This window comes from Chelonoidis abingdonii, chromosome 5 (assembly GCF_003597395.2).
Source record: "Chelonoidis abingdonii isolate Lonesome George chromosome 5, CheloAbing_2.0, whole genome shotgun sequence".
NCBI classification, from domain to species: domain Eukaryota; kingdom Metazoa; phylum Chordata; order Testudines; family Testudinidae; genus Chelonoidis; species Chelonoidis abingdonii.
In genome coordinates, this window is record NC_133773.1 from 1,569,168 (window position 1) to 1,594,936 (window position 25,769).

General features: G+C 44.2%; 1 protein-coding gene across 1 annotated transcript in view; it reads right to left on the reverse strand.

The window, feature by feature from the left end:
* Window positions 1-25,769, reverse strand: part of LOC116839906 (poly [ADP-ribose] polymerase tankyrase-1) — a 325,729-nt gene that overhangs the window by 64,701 nt on the left and 235,259 nt on the right. The window contains 4 exon segments of the mRNA XM_075066025.1: window positions 1,838-2,003; window positions 3,115-3,260; window positions 19,828-19,907; window positions 25,556-25,727. Coding sequence (XP_074922126.1) covers window positions 1,838-2,003; window positions 3,115-3,260; window positions 19,828-19,907; window positions 25,556-25,727 — 564 coding nt within the window.

The window sequence follows — 25,769 nt, forward strand, 5'->3', positions numbered from 1 at the left end:
TGGAGAGAGCGTTCTCTGTGACACATTGTTTAAAATGTCTATTGCAGTCTTCTGAAAATTACAGCTCTATATCCCTAATGTGAAAGGTTTCAAAGTGGAACTTTTCTCCTTCTGGAGGACAACAATACACACATCCATGGGCTCAGATATATGCTGACAGGGCCATATATAAACACACAGGGAGAATGCTATTGGCATGGCTACTGAGAAACAGACAAAAATTCAGGAACACAAAAAGACAGCCCTCTTCACCTACAAGCAAAGAGAAGCAAAGGAGAGGATGCCGTTCAAAGCAAGGTAAAAGCAGCAAAGAATCCTGTGGCACCTTATAGACTAACAGACGTTTTGGAGCATGAGCTTTTGTGGGTGAATACCCACTTCGTCAGATGCATGGCAACGCAAGGTAGTAGAAGAGAAAGGTCAAACAAGAGAAGGCCAACAGCACGCATCCCAAAAATCCATTTGAAAAAACAGCTTTATTTTTAATTTTTTTAAATTCAAGTGGTAGTGGAACAAAGCAAGGCAGTTTTCAGGAAGGTGCAAATTCCACAGCACAGTGCACACCAAAACAAAGGCATTATTGCCAGTCAGAGCAGCAGAAACCCTTCATAGCAAGTGGGGTACGAGCACAAATACCAACCAATACATCGTCTCAAATGTACCCAGGGCCAACAGTTTTAAAAACCAACAGTGCAAATTTTAAGGGTGTATCAGTGGAGCACGTTTAGCTCTTGGATGCAAAAGTCTGATTTATAACAGGTATTATAATCTCAACCTCCTAGGGACTTTAGGGAGTGCTTCTAAGTCTCCTATGATGTGTCTATTAAGGAACTGTCTTTTGTTGAGGATTCTTTGAGGTTGAGTGCAAGAACGGCTAACTCCCCACTGGAATGATCACTGGGCTGCAGAGCACTCCAGTGCTGATAAAAGAAAACTGATTTTGAGAGTTTGAGGTAACTTCTGTAATCAGATGTAACTTTAGGGGCCCTTATCAAGCACAGCCCTGGGACCTCTATGAGGGACAGCTTGTGGTTTCTACTGAACCAGGATTTTAAATTGCTGTGGTGGTCCTCCATCGAAGTGCAAAAGTCCTCAGAAAAATTAACAAGGTCAAGTATGAATAGCTTGGCTAAGCAGCAACCATGAAAAAAGCAGTGAAGAGAGCCTGACAACTGCCTACCCTTAAAAAAATATATATATAAAACGCCTATGATGAAAACAATGTGTGGGGTTAATTTCCCTATTAATTTCTTGCAATTTTGTCAAGCTTATTTTAAACATTCTCATTAAGCGTTTTTGTTTAACGCAAGGGCTGCTAGCTTGAGCACTCCTGCTGATTATCGTGCTTCTTCCAAACTGTCTTAATTTATATTTCCTCTGGGGCTTTTCTCAGACATAAGAGATTTTCTAAAGACATTTGATTATTGCTGTATTCTGTACACTTGCACAAATATCAATGCAAGTTTATTCAATTGTAGCAACTAACAAGTAGAAGTTCATTTTCTGTATCCTTAAAACTAATTCCATTTGTTTCAGTTTGTATGAAGCAAATGTTATTTAGCTGAGATTACTGAATTAAGAGGAATATTTCAGAATAAATTAAAATATTGTCTTGAAAAATCATCTGTACTGATGAATTTTAATAAAGTGAACATGTTCTGAAAGGCACTTCAAATGTCTTTACATTTATTATAGAAACCGCTAGGTATCACAGTAAAATTTAAGATGAAAATGGATTCAAATTAACTCTCTGAAAAATAATAAAATGATCTTTTTTCAGATCTTAAATGTAACACCACACATTTAGAAATACATTTGGTAATTGTGAATGACTTACTTTTAAAAGCAGCTTGCAGATTTCATATTTTCCTTTTGCTGCTGCTTCATGCAGTGGGGTAAATTTCCACAGGTCTGCCACATTGACAGACGCCCCATGCCTCACCAGCAGCTCGGCCACCTCATAGTGTCCATATGAACAGGCATTATGCAAGGGTACTAAGCCACTAATTAAAGAGAAAGAAAGTTTTAATAGTCACAGAAAGTCAAATTCAAATACAAGTTTACAAAGCTCCAGTGGATAAAACAGTCTTTTCTCCCCTCTGAGGTTATCAGAATCTTTTAGTATCCCCAATTTCACAGTTTTACATGCCCTGCTATTGAGGTACCTATGAGATGAACATTGCTTATCCAGGCAATGAATGAAAACAGCTTTTCTTCAGCTCCTGTCAATGATGTTCCTAACTGATGATGTTCTACTAATTGGTGTTATTAATTTCTATAAACAGGCCATATCAATATTGCTAACAATACCCATATGTTGCAAGAATCACTGCTGTAATGTTGACTTCGGACACTTGAGTGTAAATTTCCAAAAAGGGGTTTTGGTGGGCGGCTAAAATCCCATCTGACATGTGACGTTTGGGAATTAGTAAGCCCTGTACGTGTAATATTGTGGGGAAAAGTACTCAATTCCATTTGGAAAGAGCTTAAAACTTCAGGATATTTAGGACCTGAACCTAACCTTGAAACTCTGTTCATTTTTGTTTCTTCATAGACGGTTTATATTAATACAGAAAGCTAACTTTTAAAAAGTTGACTATTGGTTTCTCTAACTATTGTGACGTCTTCCTCCTTTTAAATCAAACTATCCGGAAAGGGTAGAAATAATAAAGAGGTTGTGTAGTATTGTGTAGTAGCCTTTCCAGATACTTTGATTTAAAAGGAGGAAAACATGCTGTAATAGTTAGAGAGACCAATGGTTAACTTTTTAAAAGTTAGCTTTCTGTATTAATATAAACCATCTATGAAGAAGAGAAAAATGTACAGAGTCCATCCTGGCTATTTCACATCATATAACTAAAAAGCTAATTTTAGACCTTCCAAAATATTTGATAAACTGCTATTAAGCAGAAAGAACAATCAAATAAAAAGAGAAGAGAGGAGGAAAAGCTGCAGAGACTAAAATAGTAAAGTTATCCCAACTAGAATACTATCATCTAATATTTTGATACCAGAACTCCCAGAAAGCTAAAACATTCCTGAGAAGACTATTAACTCTTCCCCACAATGAATGTGAAGAACAGTGGTTAATAAGAAAGAAGACGGAAAAGTTACCCTTTGTCTTTGGCATGCACATCTGCCCCATGGTGCAGCAGATACTCTACTACAGATACACGGTTATAACCTGCAGCAAAGTGCAGCGGGGTTGAATGACGTCCCTCCAAATCTCTGCAATTCACATTCTGAGGACTGCAAAGCTGCTGTTAAGATCAAAGAGGAAACAAAAAGTTTACTACAGAACTTGATCACAGTTCCAAACTTGTTTACGTTTTCAACTCATTTCTTCCCCCTTAATTAAAGTTTGAAAAATAACTAAAATATTCTTTTCTGATCGTGGGCCATTTCATAAACTCGAACATGGACACTTCCTAACTGTTCTTGGCTTCAATTTGATGACTTTCCCCCCTATTTTAAGGCAGTATATTTTGAGTTCCCCTCTCCAAATCTGTAAGTAGAATCCTGGTAAACACAATCCCAGTCTAGTTGGGTCACGAGATGGTGCAGGCAGGTATTATCCCCATTTTGCAGATGGGGAATCAGAAAGACATGTTAGTGGCTTGTTTAGGAAGGTCTGTGGTCTAGTGAATTAAACACTGGCATCTAATGGAATGGGGAGTCAGGAGAGCTACGCTCTAATCCTGGCTCTTATACCAGTTTGCTGTATGATCTTGAAGAAATCACAACCTCTCTACTTTAGTTAACTCTTCTATTACCCCATCTAATAAGATGCTATTTTCTTACTGAATGTTGTGAGATCTAGCTAAACAATACTTGTAAAGTGCTATGTAAAAATGAAAAGTTAAAGTCACTAAGTGGCAGAGGTAAGAACTCTTGAATACTTGTCTCAGCCATGTACTCCTTTGTCTAGACCACTTGCTTTGAAGGGGGAGGCACCATTACCCCTCTGTCTCCCTCCTCACACAAAAGATAGTCTGGGAAATGGTGAAGTCTTTGTAAGGTCTGGTAGGCTTTAAAAACTCTTGCAAGTTTAGATCAAGCTAAAAATATTCACAGTGGCCCTAATATCCAAACCTGCCTTAGATCTACAATAGTCACCATTAAAGAGTAAACATTTACCAACTATAACCATACAATGTTCTAGTCTATTCTAACGCATAGGGAAATCCCCATGGTACTGTAGCTGTTTGGTAATCTCTGCAGTACAAATTCTATTGCCAAAGTCTATTGTGCATATTCAACGCCAACACTGTAAGCCTTCGGCTGAATTGACTCTTCCCCTGCCATAAATTCTACACATGTATCAAAAGCCTTTCAATTTTTACCTTAAGAACCAATGAACCCTCTTTTTTCAGACTTGGTTTGTTCTATAGATCTCAGAGCAAGTCACGCTTGAACAAAGTCAGTTCAGCTGTTGAGTTAGTGCACACACAACAGTTTTTATTGGAACACACAGTGTGGAAAGTGTTCATATGTTTGTATAACACATATACATAAACCAGAAAACATACAAGGCCGAACCAATTTTGCTCAATTTTTCTACAATACCTTGTGTCTAAAGCCAACAGTGCAATATTTCAGCTACACTTATGTTTGCCAAAGCTACGATAACCTGGGGGTGGGTGGAGAAGGTGAGATAGAAGGGCAGCTGTAACGCAAGGGGAATTTTTATTTACCTGTTAATGTTCTTTTTGTGAGATCTTCTGTACCAGTCCAGACACTTGGGGGTTATAGTTTCTCCAATCAACAGAAAAAATGGTTACTTACCTTACAGTAACTGTTCTTAGAGACATGTTGGGTACCTAAACATCCACTGTAGGTGTATATGCGCTCAGTGCACTTAAGTCTGAGACTTTTGCCAGCAATACGGGTGTTCTCCTCTTGTTCTCAGGTGAAGACATACAAGAGGCATGTTCACCACCTCCCTCTCCACTCCTTAACACCACTGTAAGCAATGACCAAAGTAGCAGGAAAGGTTGTGGAATGTATAGGTGCACAACATGTCTTGAAGAACAGTTATTATAAGGTAAGTAACTGTTTCTTTTTCCTTTGATTGACATTGTTGGTGGAGGAAGTTTGGATCACCAAAACAGAGACTGTAGCATTGACTTGCCAAAGCATCATTGAGAGAGCTTGTGCAATGGCATAATCTGTAGAAGTAGTACAGAAAACCATGGCTGCTGCCTTGCATATATTATCCGCTGGAACATTGCCCAGGAAAGCTGAGCTCTGGTAGAGTGAGCTGTCATTCTTGATGGAGGAGAGACTTTAGAAAGCTGGTAGCAGAGTCTGATACAGTCAAGTATCAAGACATGCATCCAACGAAGTGGGTATTCACCCACGAAAGCTCATGCTCCAAAACGTCTGTTAGTTTATAAGGTGCCACAGGACTCTTTGCTGCTGATACAGTCAGAAATCCAGTGAAAGATTCTCTGGGACAAGCCTAGATAAGCGATGATGATGATAACACTCATCTGATGCTGCTGCCTGCATTGGCCAATTGTCCAGGAAAGGGAAAATTTGAATGTCCAAACAACAGATGTGTCAGCTGTTACTAATGAACCATGTGCATGGTATCACCTGTTTTTTCAGACCCTATGATGGGGTGGGACTCACCAGGCTAGTGTCTTGCGGATCAGCTCCACAGGTTAGTATGCTGACATCACTTCTGCTTCTCGATTTGTGTCGCTCCAAGGACCGTGGCGTCCTTTTCAGAACACAGCCCTCTGGCTGTGCCATAGTCTGTGATCCCTATTTCCAGGGCTGCTGGAGGACTTACTAGATGCATTTCTGGGAGAAGATCTAGATTTAGAGGTCTTGTGAGATACTGAACATTTAGAACTCTTCAGCCCAGACAGAAATAGGACAGCATGATGTTTGCTCCCACACTTATCTTTGGACTCAGAAGAAGCTGGAGGAGCACTCTGAGTCAATTCAGAGGCCCAGGATCACAACTGGGAGACGGTTCAGAGGCAGGTCATGTTGCCTTCTTCCTGAGGAGAACCTGCAAGCAACAGTCTCTCTCTACGTCTTAGTCCGGGTGGGAAAGGAGGTACAAATAAGGCATTTAACCCTCACATACCCCTCATTTAAATGAATCAGACAACTCTTGTGCCCATCTGTGAAAGGGATAATGGCCCTGCAAGTGGCACACTGCCTAAAACCTGGGGACTTCTTCATAGTAAATCCTCCAGGCACTAACAGAACTATATATACACATAACTGCACTACACTATTCTGTACTTTAATATACACTACACACTAAACTACACTTACAGGATAATTATAACAACTATGGACAAAGTTTTCTGAAGCTGGCTGACCAAAGCTAATGCTTTAGGGAGCTCCAACCCTTGCCATGGGCAGCGAGAAGGACCTGACAGGAGCTGTCATAAACAGATAGTTAAGGGTTAATGCTTCTTTTACCTGTAAAGGGTTAAGAAGTTCACCCAGCCTAGCTGACACCTGACCAGAGGAACCAATGGGGGAACAAGATGTTTCAAAAGGAAGGAGGGAAGTTTCCTTTGTTTAGTCAGTTTCAGCTGGAGTGAAAAAGATCAAGGAACCAGCCTCTTATCAGAGTAGTAAGTTTTAGAAAGGGATAAATAGGTTTATGTTTATTTTCTTTGTTAACTTGTCTTGGTGCCATTAAGGGAATTATCATATTGGATATTCTTGTGTGTATTAAGATTTTTGCCCAGGGGAACATCCTGTGTTTTCAATCTATTGTCTGTGAGATTAGCTGATATGCTGTCCCCCAGAGGTTGTCATTCTCTTTCTTTCTTTTACCTTTCTTCTCTTTAATTAAAAGCCTTCTTTTAAGAACCTGATTGATTTTTTCCTGTTTTTTTTTTTTTTTTTTAGATCCAAGGGAATTGGATCTGGACTCACCAGGGATTGAGGTGGGGAAGGGAGAGGGAAGGAGTACTTCTTCCTTGTTTTTGAGATCCAAGGGAATTGGATCTGGACTCACCAGAAAATTGGTGGAGTCTCTCAAGGCTACCCAGGGAGAGGAAGGTTTTGAGGGGGAAAGGGAGTGATCCAGATACTCATAAATTCTGGATGGTGGCAACGAGACAGATCTAAGCTGGTAATTAACTTAGAAGTGTCCATGCAGGTCCCCACATCTGTACCCTAAAGTTCAGAGTGGGAGTGAGACCTATGACAGGAGGGCAGCAGGATGCCCCTTTTATGTCCTTGCCTGAGAGCACAAGGAGAGCAGGGGCATGTCGTGTAGTGATACTGCTGGCAAAAGTCTCCAATTTGAGTGCACTGGGAGCACACACACGCATAACGCAATGTATATGTGCACAGTCATTCAAAGGATAACACTGAGACTTTTGAGGATGCCATACACTCAGCTATCAAGGTCTATCATCACTCAGCCTTCAGCTGAATACTTCGAAAGCAGTATTAAAGAAAAATGTAGACTGAAGCTATTTAAAAACCATGAAATAACTGTAGTAACAGTAGCAATTGGATCATATCAGGGACTCTGCATTGACACTCTCAGGAATGAGACAGGCACCAGCATTTTATAGGAACTGGTATAGAAGAGCTCAAAAAAGAAAACAGGTAAGGAAACTTTCCCCTTCTCTCTTCTACAGTAGTGAAGATGCTTCAGACCTCCTCAAAGAAGTCAATAATTGTATTATAGGTGTGATCATCATTAGACCACTGCCTGCAACACCTTTTGACAAAGGGCACATCTACAGCTTATTCCATGAAGTTTGACAAAGATGTGGGAAGTAACCCTGCAAATCCTTCTTATCAGACAGGATGAACTTTATAGATGTTCCTTCCTGCCATATAGCCTCTCTCATGCACCCAGAGATAGCAAATCTGAATAGCAATTGACTTTTAAACCCTGGTTTATGATGAAAAGGCTCTGAATAGGGCAAATTATCTGTTCAGGTGAAAGACAGACAATGTCTTGGGCCTGAGTTCTGGCCAAATCTTGAGCATGACTTTGTCCTAGAAAAATTATATACAGCTGTTTGCAGGAAAGAGAGTGTGCTCCCCTATCTTCTTGCTGAACGTAATGCTATTACAAACAGGATTTAAGGATAGTCAGGCTCAAAGTTACACAAGCTTGCAAGATATACAGGATGACTGGCAGTGTGGCCTCAACTGAGATCACAAACTGTGCTGGGTCTTCATGAAGTACCAGACACTATCCCTAGGTACAGAATTAACAAGAGCTGAAGGAGTGGTGGACACAGACATCTTCACCAGTTCCAGGTACCACTGCCTTCCTGGAGCTACAAAAGGCTCCACTAGATCCGGCAAACATAATGGTTACTTATCTTTCATAACTGTTGTTCTTCGGGATGCATTGTTCATGTCCATTCCACATTAGATGTGTGCGCGTCGCGTGCATGAGTGTTGGAAACTTTTTCACTTAGCGGCTCCCATCGGGCTGGCAGAGCACCCGCCAGAGCGGCGCCACTGCGCTGTGCATACATACCCCCACTGACCTGACCCTCTCCAGTTCCTTCTTGTCGGCGACTCCGACAGAAGGGTCAGGAGGCTGGGTGGTGGAATGGACGTGAACAACACATCTCGAAGAACAAGTTATGAAAGGTAAGTAACCATTCTTTCTTTTTCGAGTGCTTATTCACGTCCATTCCACATTAGGTGAATCACAAGCTCACCTTTGAAGGAGGGTAAGAGTTATGAAACAAATCGATCGAAGGACCATCCCGCCAGCTGCCGCATCCTCCCATGCCTGCTGATTGACTGCGTACTGGATCATAAAGGTGTGCACCGATGACCAGGTGGGCACCCTTCAGATCTCCTGGACAGGGACCTGTGCCAGGAAGGCCGTGGATGGTGCCTGCGCTCTAGTCGAGTGGGCCGTGACCGCCGGAGCTGGGACACCAGCGAGGTCATAACATGCCCGAATGCAGTCCATAATCCATGACGAGATTCGCTGTGTCGATACCGGACTGCACCTCATCCTCTCAGCCACAACCACGAACAGCTGCGTGGACTTATGAAAGTGTTTGGTGCGCTCCAAGCAGAATGCCAATGCTTGGCGGACATCTAGAGTGTGCAGGCTGAGGTGTCTCGGGTCCGTATGAGGTTTGGGAAAAAACACCGGCAGGCAAATGTCCTGGCCCAGATGGAATTGTGAGACCACCTTTGAAAGGAACTTAGGGTGCAGGCAGAGCTGCACTTTGTCTTTGTGAAACACAGTGTATGGTGGCTCCGAGGTGAGTGCCCTCAGCTCCGATACCCTTCTGGCTGAGGTGATTGCCAACAGGAATGCCACCTTCCAGGAAAGATGGAGAAGGGAGCAGGTAGCCATGGGCTCAAACGGGGGCCCCATGAGCTTAAAAAGGAGTAAGTTGAGATTCCATGGGGGAACAGGGGGATGAGAGTAAGGGAACACCCTTTCCAGACCTTTGAGGAATTGTCCCACTGTTGAGTGGGAGAAAACCGAGCTACCTAAAAATCCTGGGTGAAAGGTGGAAATAGCCACCAGGTGGACCTTAATCGATGACGGGTCCAGCCCTTGTTGCTTAAGGTGCAGAAGGTATTCCAGAATGATTGGCACCGGGTCCTGGAGCGGTTGCACCTGTTATGACCCGCACCAGCACGAGAACCTCTTCCACTTGGCCAAGTAAGTCGCCCTGGTAGAGGGCTTCCTACTACCAAGGAGAACCCGCTGCACAGGAAGGGAACACTGGCTGTTGAAAGCATTTAACCATGTAGCTTCCATGCGGTCAGATGCAGCGATTGCAGGTCAGGGTGGAGAATCCGGTCTCCATCCTCCATAATGAGGTCCCGGGGAAGGAGCAGTGTTATTGGGGCCTCCACCGACAGCTCCAGGAGCATGGTGAACCAGTACTGATGGCCCATGTTGGGGCGATGAGAATGATCAATACCCTGTACCTTGAGTAGTAACCTGTGTACTACGGGGATGGGAGGAAAAGCGTATTGCAGATGTGTCAGCTATAGAGCCTGGGCTGCGACCCTGAACAAGCAGAAATGTGGGCACTGGGTGTTGTCCTTGGTCGCAAACAGGTCCACCAGGGGAAACCCCCGCCTCCCAGGGAGCAAAAGCACGACGTCTGTTCTGAGCGTCCACTCGTGCATACAGTACGACCTGCTGAGGTGGTCCGCCAGCTCATTTTGCTCTCCCGGGAGATACACTGCCTGGAGGTGAATGGCACGGGCTATGCAGAAGTTCCAGAGAAGGAGCACTTCAAGGCAAAGCGGGGAGGAACGGGCTCCGCCTTGCTTGTTTATATAAAACATGGCAGCCGTGTTGTCTGCCAGAACTGTCATGCTGTGACCATTCAGAATGACGTGAAAGGTCTGGCAAGCTAAACAAACTGCCCTGAGCTCCTTCAGATTGATATGGAGCCATTGCTCCATCCCCGACCACAAGCCCTGAGTTCTGAGGTTCCTCAGGTGAGCTCCCCATCCGAGGTCTGATGAGTCTGTTACCAGCATCAAGTCCAGCTGTTGTGCGGCAAAGGGGATGCCCTCACAAACTATGGTTTGGGACTGCCACCACCTCAATGAGTCCAGTACTTCCCTCAGGGCTGTCACTATCAAGTTTAGTGAGTCCCTGCCAGGGCGGTCTACATCGGTGAGCCAAGCCTGCAGAGTTCTGAGTCTCAGACTGCCATGCTTGATCACATGCGTGCAAGCTGCCATGTGGCCTAGCAGTCGCAGGCAACAACTGACCATTGTAGTGGGGAACTGGCACAGGGAGCTCACCACTTGCTGGATGGCCAGGAATCGTGATTCCGGGAGGCTCGCCCTTGTCTCTGCCACGTCTAGGACCACCCTTATGAACTCCACTCTCTGCGCCGGAACGAGAGTGGACTTGGGAACATTGACCAGGAGCCCCAGTTTGCAGAATAGACTCAATGCTGTCTTTACATGAGTCTGAACCTCTTCTTCGGACTGCCCCGCCAGGAGCCAGTCATTGAGGTACAGGTACACTCGAATCCTCTGTCTCTGCAAGCATGCTGCCACCACCACCATGCATTTTGTGAATACTCATGGGGCTGTAGCTAGACCAAACGGTAAAACCGCAAACTGGTAACGTTCCTGGTTCACATTGAAGCGCAGAAATCGGCGATGAGCCGGGTGGATGGCAACATGATAGTACGCGTCCTTCAGATGAAGGGCAGCAAACCAGTCTCCTGGACCCAGAGAAGGGATAATGGTGCCCAGAGAGACCATGCGGAACCAGGCCGTGATCAGGAACTTGTTGAGCCTGCGCAGATCTAGGATGGGACGAAGGTCCCCCTTGGCCTTAGGGATGAGGAAGTAGCGGGAGTAGAACCCTTTCCCCGTTAGGTCTAAGGGCACTATCTGAACAGCTTCCGCCTCTAGGAGTGAGCGAACCTCCCTTTCTAGGAGATGCTCGTGAGAAGGGTCCCTGAAGAGGGACAGGGAAAGGGGATGGGGGGTAGGCCGGGAGGAAAACTGTAGCATGTACCCAATTTGTACTGTGCGTGACACCCAACAGTCCGATGTAATACTGGACCATACACAGGAGAAGCGGGACAGGTGGTTGGGGAAACACGGGGATGGAGCCGGTGGATGATCTGGTACGCTGTCCTTGAGCGTACCTTCAGAAGCTTGGCTTAGAGCCCGACTCAGGCTTATGTTGGCCTTAGTTCTGGCTTGGCCTATTGGAATTGTTGTTACTATTGTGTCACCTCCTATTGTCTCTGCCTCGGCTGCAGTAAGGCTCCTGCTGAGGACGAGGCTCGTACTGGCACTGGGAAGGAGGTTGCAGCTTAAAGGGCTTCCTCTGAGTCACAGAATATCAGGGTTGGAAGGGACCTCAGAAGATCATCTAGTCCAACCCCCTGCTCAAAGCAGGACTAATCTCCAGACAGTTTTTTTACCCCAGATCCCTAAATGGTCCCCTAAAGGATTGAACTCACAACCCTGGCTTTAGCAGGCCAATGCTCAAACCACTGAGCTATCCCTCCCGCTCTGCATACCAGTGACTTGAGTGTGGCCCTAGAGTCCTTAAGGCTGTGTAGCTTCGAATCAGTATGGTCCGAGAACAGTCTGGATCCTTCGACTTGGTAGGTTCTGGATCGAATTCTGGACCTCAGGCAGCAAACCTGACTCCTGAAGCCACACTGAGTGCCACATGACATGTCTGATGCTATTGTCCTGGCTGTTGCGTCCGCCGAGTCCAGGGATGCTTGGAGAGAGGTTTTCACTATGGCCTTGCCGTCCTCCACCAGAGCCATGAACTCCTGTTGGGAGCCCTGCGGGAGGTTGTCCTTAAACTTCCCCACCGCTGCCCATGAGTTGAAGTTATGCCTGTTGAGGATGGCCTCTTGGTTAGCAATCCTCAACTGTAGGCCCCCTGATGAGTACACCTTCCTGCCGAACAGGTCTAGGCATTTTGCTTCCTTGGCCTTGGGGGCCGGGGCTTGTTGCCCATGGCACGCTCTCTCGTTCACCGCCAACACTACCAGTGAATATGGGCTTGGGTAGCAAAACAAGAAGTCATAACCTTTTGACAGGCGAAGTACTTGTGCTCCACACCTTTGGCCATTGGTGCACTGGATGCCAGGGTCTGCCATATAGTCATGTAATTAGACTGAATGGTCTTAATGAATGGAAGCGCTATTCTGGAAGGACCTTCTGGGCTCAGAATGTCTACCATGGGGTCTTCCTGCTCAACCGACTCTTGGCTTGCAACCCCAAGTTATGGGCCACCTTATGAAGCTGTTCTTGGTGGGCCTTGTGGTCTAATGGCGGAGGTCCTGACAGTGCTGTGCCTGCTACTGCTTCATCCGGGGACACTGAGAAAGTTAGCTGCTCAGCTTCCTCCTGCTGGTCTTCCTGGTCCCCCTCCCCCAGAGGAGGGGCTTTCGGCTCAAGCTGGGGCTGATGGTCCTGAGACGGCACGGGGTATGGTGCCGGCCTCTCTGGTCTCTTGCTTGGCGAGGCTTCAGGCGGCTTGGACACAGTAGCTTCCCTTACACGAGAGCATCGATGCGGGGACCGGGACTGCTGCACCGAATAGCTGGCCCTGGAGGGAGCACCTTGACGCTGATTATAGGCCCACAGGGTCCAGAAGGGCCAGTGCCCTGGTGGTCCCCATTGTGGTAGCCAGCCAACTTGTTACCACCTGTTGTCTGGGGCCTGTTGCGGGTAGCTGTATTGACCCGAGTCAGCGCTGGACTTGGGTGACACCGAGCGCGAGGTCCACAGCGATGCCATCGATCTGTGCCAGCGGGAGGCTGATGACTGGCTTCTGGCTGATCGAGGCCGGTACCGGTACCGATACTGCTGCTCTCTTGACCGGGACCGGGACTGGTTCCCGAGACCAGGACTGGTGTCTTCTGGACACCTTCGGTGACTCCAGACTTGATTCCTGCTGGCGCTGGTCTTGGGAGGGGCACTAGGGAGTGCCATGTGTCCTGCACCGACGCTGAATCAAGAGTAGCCGGGAGACCATGGACTCAGAGCTCGACCGGGACCAACGCTGGAAGCAGTGCCAGGGCGATGACCTCGAACGGCACACCATTGCCGGCTTTCCCCTCGACAGCACCCTAGGTCCGGGTGCCAGACGCTTCTCCCTGGCCGGGAGGGAGCTCACCACCGACAACCCGATAAGGTCTTTTGCAGCCTTGAAGGTGTCAGGCATAGAGGGCTAATCCATCAAGCCCTCGAGCCCTGCGTCCACACTAAGCTCACTTAAAGCTGGACTTGGTGGGACTTGTGGAGCTGGTGCCACTGGTGCTGGAGTGGGTGCAGCATTCTTCCTGCTCTGCCCGGTGCCTGAGATGGTGCCTATCTCCCTTGCGGGGAGTGTCCGCGCCCCTCCTTTGGTTTTGCCTTGGGCTGGACTGGGGAGGATGAGCGGTGCCAGGGCCTATTCTGGCATTCCGAGGCCGACGGTTTATGATCCTGGGCCGGTACCGGATGTCTTGACGACTCCGTGGCACTCCGCACAAAAGGAGGCTGGGCTGGCATCGGGCCTTCTGGGCCCGGTAGCTGCAGCGCGGCCTCCATCAACAGCTGCCTTAAACGAAAGTCTCTCTCTTTCTTTGTTCTCGGCTTAAAGGCCTTACAAATCTTGCACCTTTCTGTTTGGTGAGCTTCCCCCAGACAATGGAGACAGCAGTCGTGGAGGTCACTAACGGGCATAGGCTTGTGGCACGTGGCAAAGGCCTTAAATCCGTGGGCCTGCAGCATGCCCTGGAGCCCGGGGCGGGTGCTGGAGTCCTCCAAGCACCTAATCTATTAAGTATTCAACAACAATGAAACGCTAACTGATAACTAACTGATAACAGCTACGTAGCACTAAGGCTAAGGGAATTGCTTCTCTTACAAGAGCAAGAGGTTGTTTCAGCGCCATCACGGATAGTAAGAAGGAACTGGAGGGGGGAGGGCCAGTGGGGGTATATATGCACGGTGCAGTGGTGCCACTCTGGCAGGGGCCCTGCCAGGAGCCGGTAAAGGAAAAAGTTTCCGACGCTCATGCACATGACGCGCGCACACCTAATGTGGAATGGATGTGAACAAGCACTTGAAGAAGAATTCTGTAATACTCTATCATGGCTGGGAGAAGGGGTTAAATGTACAATAAATCCAAGGTCTAGAGTATTTCCAGGATATCTGATCCATTTGCTCCTGTTTCCATGCATCTCAGATACTTCTGGTGAGACTCAAGGCTTGGCATATCTTGGAGACAGTTCAGATTGAACAACAGGCATTAGTGGCTCCATCCGGAATCCCGAGGAAAGAGGTGACTCTTAAGTCCAAAACTGGACACAGATTCTCCCACTGTTTTAGAGACAATTAAGTAGATCCTTGTGTCCCTCTCTTCTCCCCAGCTGAGTAGATTGGTTTGTATCTGTAACTGACATGGCACTAGGGCAACAAAATGACAAAAGTCCCTGGATCTTCTCACAGTGCCCTTAACTAGGCATACTGGTCTATTACCATGTCCATGGACCCATGGTGGGACCCATATGTGGAAGAAATCCCTCAGCCTTCCGGCGATGTTAGGCCTTTGTACCATCAGACAAATTATCTGAAGCCTGAAGGGGTTTCCTGAAGTCTGTTACTTCTTCTTTTGTAACATAAAAAGCGAATCCTTTTGTTAGTCTGCATTTTTTATTGGACTGGATAGTAGGTCCTCGTCTCCCTGGATCTGCACCTATTGATCTGAAATTCTGAGGATCTTCTGCGAATCTCTTGGACCTCGATTTTCTGTAGACGCTAAGAGCTAGTGGATCTTCTAAAACTTCTTCCTGAAAAAAGTCTGCCTTGAAAAAGGATATGGCTTATAGCCTGGTGTTGGAGGTAGAATACAATACCCACTGTTTTAGCTGCAGGGGTCTCCAGCCCTCTGCTAAGGCTTCCATTGATAGAATAATATCCTGTACGGTGTCATATATGGACAACATATTCGAGTGCATAACCAGGAGAGCATTGGCCTGCTCAGAGAATTCTCATTTTTGGCCTCTGAAAACCTTCCAAGCTTCAGTAGCCACCTCACTGCCCCATGGGAGGTGCATGTTACATGTACTTAAGTTATAGTAACCATGAAGCACCTTGTCAGGCATACCTCATTTGTCAAGAAGATCTTTGAGAGCTAGTTCTCCTTCCCCAGGGATTGCTGTTCTCCTTGCCACCACTGACATGGCAGCATCCACTCCTCAGGCTCCAAAGGAGCACCTCCATGTCTGATACCCAGAGGTCAAAGAGCATTGTTGGGCTGGTTTTCCGTCTAGGGTGCCCCAACAGCGTGTCTCTGCTGCAACTTGGGGGTAGAGCCCTGTAAGAAGAAGATAAGAGTCCCCTGGCCCCAGCAAATACCTCCCAAGTATATGCCAACCTCTAACAATGTTGGCTGGTCCCTTCTGTAAGGAGTTCAGCCTTCTCTTAAGATTGGGGAAACCTATTTCTCACTGCTCAACCTTCTCCTCAGCCAGGCCTTGCAGACTGAGTGGTATCTGACTGGACTGACATCTTGAGTTGTATTCTGTCACCAGGACTCAGCTATTTCTTCTCTGCAATGGAGTGGATGGGGGCTGCACTCTTCCTGTTGTCTCTGTCCTGGCTTGCTCTTTAAAAACCAGAAGGCAAAGCTCCAAATTTCTGAAGTCTGGACTGAACAGCAGGAGAGCCCGACCAGGAGGAATAGGAGGAGGTAGCTCAAGGTATGGTCCTGCTCCAAGTGACAGCTGTAGAGGTTTCTCTTCTTCAGTGTCTCCGCCCATGTGGAACCAAGCTGGGCATAGTCAGTTGAGGACATGGAGAGGGAAGAGCACATTGCTTCCTTTCCTTAGCTCATCCATTTCCCCTCTCAGTGGTAACCCAGAATGGTGGTTGCTGTTTGTCCTTAATCTCCTACCTGCCCGTGGGAGCTGGAATTCTGATCTGACGGGGTTTGATGAGCATCTGCAGGCAGAGCTACACTCCAGCAAGATGCTCCCACCCTGCATTTTCTATGAGGACTAAAGTGCTGTTAAGAAGAGCTGGAGTAGCTTCTCCTCTCTGCCCCCAGTCTTCCTGACAATGGTGTGTGTGTGTGAAGCTGATTCCTGCGGCTGCTGGTACACTCCCTACTACATAGTGGAAAGAAAATCTGCAGGAAGAAGACTACTACTAGACCTGCTCATCAGCTGGCATGGGTGTGGGTGGAAGGCACTCAGGATCCAAAACAGTTCATTTTGTGGCTGAAACCAAGACATGATTATGAAAGCTACAGAGGGCTTTCCTAGGACCAGTGTCCCTCCTCCAGGCAAGTGCTGTGCCTGCCCAAGGAAGGGGCAGAATTGGATATGTCCCTGTTTTCTACCCCTTTTCTTTATCCTGCGAGCTGGAGATGCTGGGGTCCAAGGAGCAGTCATCCTGTTGTAGGGCTCCTGACTCCCCCCCCTAGAGAGGCCAAGTGTTGGTCTGTCACTTCCTACCTTTACGGGGCTTTCTGAGGGGCCACTCAGCCCTGCTCACCTCTCTCAAGCCCAAGCTGCCCTGACACTTCATGCAAGAGGAGGGTCTGGCAATGCTAGCAAAACTGGAGCCCAGCCCTGGACTGGGGCCTCATTCTCTTGTTAGGGTCTACCATGCTGGATATCTAGTAAAGGGGTGGGTGTTTCCCTGTTACACACGGGCAAGCCTATCGAGAAAAATTTGGGGCCCCAGTTCATCATGTTCTCTGGGACCCCACCCCTCCAATTTTACTCCCATTTCACCCTAGTTAAAGACATTTTAGGGAGCCCCTGAGCTTGAGGCCCCAGCATAATTGTCCCCTCTTCTCATCAGCCCTGCACATGGGGCTAAGGCTCATTGGCTTTCAATGCCTCATATGTGCTGTTATGGCAGTCACACACCGAAGTGTGCCATGCAGCTTCCTTTAGGTCTCAAGGACCTACTTCTTTCTTCTCTCCTCTGGTAGCCTGCTGATGGACACCGTGTGCTCCACCTTCTAATGACTAAGGGATATCAGGACCCTTACATGCAAGATTCTCAAAAGCATGTGTGCTTTGTCTCCATCAGATGGCTGGGAGGAACTATAATCCCAAACGTTTGGACTGGTGGAGAACACTGAAAAGAGAAATTCTATTTAAACCATAATTATGGTACATGCCATGTGCCAGATCTGACTTTTGTAGGTGTTCTTTTAGATAAAACAAATTATGTACGGTCACCACCTTTACAGGCACTGGCATTAATGAATACTTGCTCACGGATGCTTTGCATTTCACAGTTAATGGAAGAAACAGTGGTTAGATAGGGAAAACACCGTATTATGATCACATTATGGTGTGTGTGCCTGAACTCATATGTGCCCAAGCATGGGAGGGTGAGGTCATTCTACAGGAACATGGAAAAACATTTCTGAACATTTAAAAGAAATCAGTGACAGAACCATGACCACAGAATCATTGAAATGTAGTGCTGGAAGGGACCTTGAGAAGTCATACAGTCCAGCCCCCTGAGCTGAGGCAGAACCCAGTATTCCTACACTATCCCTGACAGGTATTTGTCCAACTTGTTCTTAAAAATCTCTAATGATAGGAATTCTACAACCTCTTGTAGGAACCTATTCCAGAGTTTCACTATCCTTATAGTTAGAAAATTTTCCTAATATCTAACCTAAATCTCCCATGCTGCAGATTAAGCCCATTACTTCTTGTTCTTCCTTCACTGGACATAGAGAACTACTGAAAACACATTGAAAGATTCTTTTCTCAACCCACGCCCTCCCCCTTTAAAAAAAAAAACAAACAAAAAAACTTTTCCTCCTCAGTCAGGTTTTTTAAACCATTGATCATTGTTGTTGCTCTCCTCTGGATTCTCTCCAATTGGTCCACATCTTTCCTGAAGTGTGGTGCCCAGAACAGGACACAGTACTCCAGTTGAGACTTCAGTAGTGCTGAGCAGAGTGGGACAATTACCTCCCGTGCACCAGACTGTTGACGCATATTCTGTTTGTGATCTACTATAACCCTCAGATCTTTTTCAGAAATACTACCACCTAGCCAATTATTCCCCATTTTCTAGTTGGGCATTTCATTTTTTCTTCCTAAGTGAAGTACAACAAAGTACTTATCTTTATTGAATTTCATCTTACTGAATTCAGACCAATTACCCAATTGTTAAAGTCATTTTGAATTTTAATCCTATTGTCCAGAATGCTCACAACCCAGCTTCATGTCATCTGCAGATTTTATGAACATACTCTTCACTCCACTATCAAAGTCATTAATGAAAATATTGAATACCACCAGACCCAGGACTGATCTCTGCAGGACCCCACTATAAACATCCTCTCAGTTGGAAAGCAAACCATTGATAAATCACTCTTTGAATATGGTCTTTCATCCAGTTCTGCACCCAAATTTATAGTAATTTCATCTAGACCGCATTTCCCTAATTTGCTTATAATAATGTCAAATGGACTGAGACAAAAGCCTTACTAAAATCAAGATATATATCCCACCTATTGCTTCCCCCTCTATAGTAGGCCTGTTACCCCATCAAAGAAGGAAATTAGGTTGTTTTGGCATGATTTATTCTTGACAAATCCATGCTGGCTATTTCTTATAACCCTATCATCCTTCTAGGTGTTCACAAATGTTCCAGTATTTTTCCAGGTATCAAAGTAAGACTGACTGATCTATATTTCCCCAGTTCCTCTTTGTTCCCCTTTTTGAAGTTAGGTTCTATTGTTTACCCTTCTCCAGCCTTCTGGGACTTCGTTCATCCTTCAAGAGCTCTCACAGATAATTGCTAATGGTTCCAAGGTTGCTTCAGCTAGTCGTTTATGTACTCTAGAATGAATTTAATCAGGCCTTGTAGACTTGAATATATTTAACCTATCTAAATATTCTTTAACCTGTTCTTTCTCCATTTTTGGCTGGCATTTCTTCCCCCTTGTTGGTAATTTTAATTGTGTTGACTATCTGGTCACCATTAACTTTTTTAGTGAACCCTGAGGCAAAACAGGCATTAAACACCTTGGCCTTCTTGATGTCACCAATTATTAGTTCTCCTTCTCCACTAAGTAGAGGACCTACACTTTCCTTTATCTTTCTCTTGCTCCTAATGTATTTGACAAACCTCTTATTGCCTTTTATGTCCCTTGCCAGGTGCAACTCATTTTGTGCCTTAGCCTTTCTGATTTTGTCCAACGTACTTATGCTATTCTTTTGTATTCCTCCTTAGCAATCTGTCCATTTTTCCACTTTTTGTAGGATTCCCTTTTGATTTTTAGGTCATTCCACCTTCTCCTAGCAGAGAAGGTCTTGCTTAGCAATATTTTCCATCCTGTAAGTATCACCTAGACAAACCTACCTTCACAGTTTCCAAATCTCCTGCTTTGGATGCTTCTAACAGTCGATAATCCACATCAGACGTGCGTACAGGTGTATTTTCTACAGAAAAGAAAAGAAACTTTGATAGGCATGTTGGTGTAGGGCTATACAATTAAGGTGCCATTATACTGATAAACTCAGCCTCACACACTTTCTAAATTGACCAAAGAGACTACAGGCACAATTTTTTTTTAAAGTGCTTAAGCAATTTAGCACAGCTTAAGTCCCAATTTCAAGAATCACTTAGGCACTCATGCAGAGCTGCTGACTTTAGAGATTGGAATAGGACTGTACAGTTTTTTACTCCTAGTAGTACTGGAGAACCGACACAGCAAAAGGGAACTGGACTCTAGAATCTGTTTTGGGTAATGATTGTCCAGGGTGCACTCTGATTGGCTAGGTGGGATTTCTTGATGATGTAACAATTGTACACAGTTGTATTAATTTAGAAGGAATAAATGGGCCAGAGGTGTTAACATAACTAATTTACTGCCTAATATTAAACGGTTTTAAACAAGGTCTGGGGTTTGGTGTACAGAGACCTCAGCCTGCTTAGCACCATGGCAAATACATTATTAAAAATCTTTTAAAACCTTTTATTAAAGATGTAGAAAAGAAGAAGAAACAGTTAACACCTTTGAAAAGTTAAGTATTAAATAAGCTCTCATTTTAACATTTTGTGTTTTCTTTATCTTTACTTGGAGAGAGTTTTAAAAAGAAAAACTTGTTTGACAATCTCTTAGATGGTATCAGAGATGCTAATAACTGTTCTTTTTTAGAAAAAGAGAAGATGTTAGTTGACATGGGCTCGAGCTGCTTTTATTGCTGCTGCTGTTAAAATTCTCTCATCTCAGGTGGTATTTGGGTTATAATCTGGCTCCCTCTCTCTCCGTGGCTTGGTCTGGAGAGGAACATTTCTGAAGATCAGGATAAGGAAGGCCCATGGTCCCAAGAAATAGAGGAAGTGGCAGCCATGATGGTGACGCTTGCTTCAGTAGCCTACGTCTGTTCTTTCAAGTGTGCTTTTTAAAAATTCCTCTGTACTTTCCCCACAAAATTTCATTCTTTTAAGGACCCAAAAAGCGAGGGATAGCAAAACACATTTTTTGAATTATATTGACTTAAGATATTTTGTTTAGATTAACCGAGTTATTTTGCATTCCTTTCATACTGTGCCCTTCAATATTTGCTATTGTCGGTTATTGTAACATTTTAAGAATTGTTACATACTTTTTACAGTTAAACTAACAATGTGGGTAAATTTGTAGGCCCAAGTGTCACAACAGCACTAACTGCCAAATTGAAAAACAAAATCTCTCTGCCTCTATTTCCTGGGTGAGTTAAAAAAAAGTGAATGGGAATGGAGAGGTAATAAAAAAGATGCATTTTAAATATACCTTTCCTCATTTTTAATTGATAGTTAAAAATTACAGGCAGTAGCTCCAAACCCAGCCATAAACTGTACCCCTTCCTTCCCCATCTTGACCAGATGTTGCTTCCTCTTCTCCTAACTGAGAGCTGTGCAGATCTGAGGCACCTGGGTGAAAAAGAGTCAGTTGGGAAGAGAGGAAGAGGCTGGATTGAAAGGAGTGGGATCTTAGCTGACCCTGGAAAGTTTATTGTCCTCTGGCCACTTCTGCCTGTTGCATTGGAAACTCTTTAATATTTCAAACTTTACAACAAAATATGAGTTGAAAGTGGCATCTGTGCCACAAACATTTCTGGCAACTGTACTCTTTTCTCCTATCATTTTATCAGAGACTATATTTCAGAGTGAGAGGACACACTGCTTAACCCCCAATTCAGTTTGAGGAGCTGAGGAATAATTATTTCTGTAATGTAGCCTAACTGGTGATTCTGAGACTATTTCCTACTTCAGGCCAAAAGGGACAGAGCACTGGGGGATGGGGTCTTTTATGTGCTCTCAAACTGCAGGCACACTGCCCCAGGGGCCAGTATTTCTAGACTGTTCAGAGCTTGCAGTGCCAAGGAGTATGCTCACAAGAAAGTGGGTCTGCAGCGATAATTCTTGAAGGACAAAAAGCAAGCTTTAAAAATGTGTATAAAACTTTCATTAAAAAAATATACCCAACAGACCATACAAGCACCTTCTGCAAGTACACAAAGAGAGTGATCTGGTGTCATTAAAACCTACACAATTCTCACTTATTTGCCATTTCTAACCAGTTAGTGAAATCAGTTGTTTGCAGGAAAGCACAACTAGTACAAATGGACATCTGAGTTCCCAGCTCGCTGTGAAATTGTGTTGTGTATGTATATTGATTTGCCAGTTCAATCTGAGGTTATAGTTCTCATCTGTATACCCTGTTTTCTCTTTCTGACACATCCTGTGATGATATAGCAGGCAGTAGGTTGCAAAGCACACAGGCAGAAGATATTCCAGCTGCTGCTCTTGAATCCCGCCACAAAGGTAAATTAATCTGCCTCTCTTTTGTCTCTATGCTGGGGGGAAGGCAGGGGAGAGAGATGGACAGTGCTAGCTACGGAGGAAGGTGAAAGGCAGAACCTAGGAATTCACTTGCAAAGGTGGGGAAATGCTCACTGAGAGCAAGGACAGAGGAAACTCATGAAATCCTAACCATCTAGGAATGGGATCAGCACCTCTGCTATGTCCAGAAATGCTAAGTTTGTCTCTTGAGCCTACCCAGGAAGCTAGCAGCACTGGCATATACCAGCATGGACATTAGTAAGCGATGTGCCAAAAGCTGCTGGAAGGGGATGCAGTAGGCCCACTGCTGGTATCAGCAGCCCTGGGCAGATCATGGCATGAACCAAATTCATTTTTAGAAGGTTCAGATTTTAGCCCTCTCCCTCCAGTAATGATCTGAATGTGAATGTATTACCCCATTTCCCTTCCTCTCACCAACAGCGGCTGGAGTTCACCTGATCACAGCCTCCTTAAAGCTTTGAAGTAGGGAGGCTGCAGTGGAGGGTATTTTACTGCTTTGATAGGGCCACAGAACACCACCTGGGACTTGGTTCTTCAGCTGTTGTTCCCTTATCTGCTCTCTGGCCTTCTGCCCTCTACCACCACAATATGGCCCAGGAACAGACTTCAACTGGGAAATGAAGGTAGGATCACAAAAATCAGAAATATCATCTAATTAAATTTAGAAACGGAAATTAAAAACTCCATTCGATTGAGATTTGGTTAAGGAAAGGCTCTGAATATTTGAGACGCTGAACTGAGCAAAGAAACAAAAAGGTACTTACGCTTTAACAGAAGATAAACAAACAGCATTTTTCTAACAGGAGTTTAGAAAACTTTCTAATCAGCCCATTTAATGAACCTTTCATATATTAGAAATTTGTATTTCATGGTCATAATCAAAATCTCAATACCAGTTTGAGTAAAGACAGACCTCCTGCCCATGAGGTCATCAGAAAGCTGTTTGAACGGTTGTGATCTCATAGCTGTGAAATATCCCTGCTTGCAAATGTGTGGGGGGAGGGGAAGGAGGAGGAGGAATCAAGAATACTCCAACGTAATTTTAACCAATAAATCTCAGTAATGCATTAATGGAGCTAAATAAAAGTCTTTACATCAAATTAAATTGAATATTTAAAAATATTTCTTCAATCCAACATAACAAAAACATGGAGAGATATTTATATTATTTTAATATAAAAACAGGATTAAGACATCTGATTGCCTGGAACACAGAACAAAACAATGCTCAACAAACCTTTATTGTTGTGAGGACAACACAAAGCACTAGCATGCATCATGTCAGCGTCAATCTTTGCGTGTGTGTGTGGGGGGTGGTGGGGGGGGTGGTGGAGATAAGGCAGTATCTTTGCACCTCTGTGTTGAAAAACAGTGTTGCATGATGTCCAAAATTAAAGTTTCCACAGAAGACAAATAAGTGCTTACTTTCCAAAATGCTTAATTTTAAAGCTTTGCCTTACCTCTTCCTGAAATTAAATTCCTATAATCTCTTTAACAGCATAGAAAACATGATTAATTCCTGTCTCCACATTTACTCCCTAAATTTTTATTTCTCTTTCTGATTCTCTCTCTAATATACACATATAAAATCACACACAGAGAGAGATAATATACGTATCTAATATATACATAGGTACGTATCTCCTTTACATACACACACTTCACAACCTTTGGTTTTTAAAATGGCACCCCCTTCATATTGAAGATTTTTTTTATTTTTATTTATTTTTTATTTTTTTTGGCTAGAAAACACCCGGTCCATGGTATCATTTAAGTTTGCAATTTTCAAAGGAGACTAAGGGAAATAGGTGCCCACTTCCTACTGGCTTTCACTGGCTCCTTGCAAATCCCAGCATAAAAAAATCACGACCCAATGTTGTTTAATTTGTACAAATACGAACAACAATAGTGTAATATACACAGGCATGCAAAAAGGCACATGCATAAAACGATGGAAGTGCTAATGAACTACTTGAAAAACAGCGATACTCTTCACTGTTCTATATTGCTGTTCTATATTTGATAAACACTTCGATTTCATAAATCACATCCAGTGAGTTGTTCTGAATAGAAAAAGTGTATTGTTACTGAACAATCAAAGCATCTGACGTGGGAGTTCAACTGCTTTCACAACAATTGATATATTTCTCTACTCATGCCTTATACCTCAAGACAGCAAGAAGAAGGAATATTTAGTGTTTCTAAAAGTATTAGGAGTTTAAGCACCATTTAAATAACTCTGCTCAATATATTTAAACAAGTCTTTTCCTGTTGGATAATTTTGTATCATATAAACCAAAAATTGTCTGTTTACAACTTAGAAAAAACAATCTAACCTTCGTGCCATTTCAGGAATTCCTCTGAATGGTCATTTTAATATGTTGATCTGTGCTTTTTTTAAACACTTCTGAACTCTTTAAAAGTAATTTCCAAATATAAGAAAACACAACCTTTAGAATTATATGCCGAATACCCCAAATGACTATAGATAAGATAAGCAGCGAGCATATTTATACATTTAATGGGAACCGCACTTTCGTATCTGTAGACATGCTCTCTTGAGTGATAGTTCATACTAAGTATCATGCAGCTGCATGTACTCTGGTGACAGACACTGCTAATGTCTGGAGAGATCAACTGTAGGATAGTTAAATGGGGGTGGAGTTGGAGAGGGTATGACTCTCACATGCAAAATATACCTGCCTACATTTACTAAAGTATTCTTATTTTGAGTCTTCCCATCACCAATATTAAAAGCTTTAGAAAAATCCCAAATGTTAGAAATGGATCTCAAATATCTTTATAGGCAAGGTCCAGTTATCACATCCCCAGCAGAGGGCAGCTGTAGCTAGCAATCCACAGGTCTGTACTTTGGGAGAGAAGAAATAAAAATTAAAATGAGAAATATGCTCTCTGCCATTCTTATTACCTTGGCTATTCAGGTCATTCAACAAATATTGATTTTTTGCAACGTAGCAGGTTACATTTAAATGTCTACAGGGCAGTGGTTTATTACATAAAATAACTGGAGAACTAGAGCAGATATTTACAAAAGGTATCAAACACAAAGTAAATTGCAGACATTTGTGCAAGTAGTGCACTAGCAGAGGGAAGACAAAACTGCATATAAACACCAAAAGAACCAGTTTCAGAGAAATCATGTTTAAGTCATTACAACTGGGGGGCGGAAGGGAAGAGAAGAAGATAATGTTAAAATATGAAGTCTATTTCTACCCACCACTTAGAATTTGCTGCACTGCTTCATTTCCCATCTGTGCTGCTGTGAAACCTTGTAAGGAGATGATGGAGGGATCAGAGCCATAATTCAGCAGGAGGCGACAGGTTTGCAAGTGACCTGCCAAAGCAGCCCTATGTAAAGCTGTTTGACCAAGTGCGTCCAGTGCATTCATCTGAAAAATCATTCAGTAATATAAAAATAAGTATCTTTATAA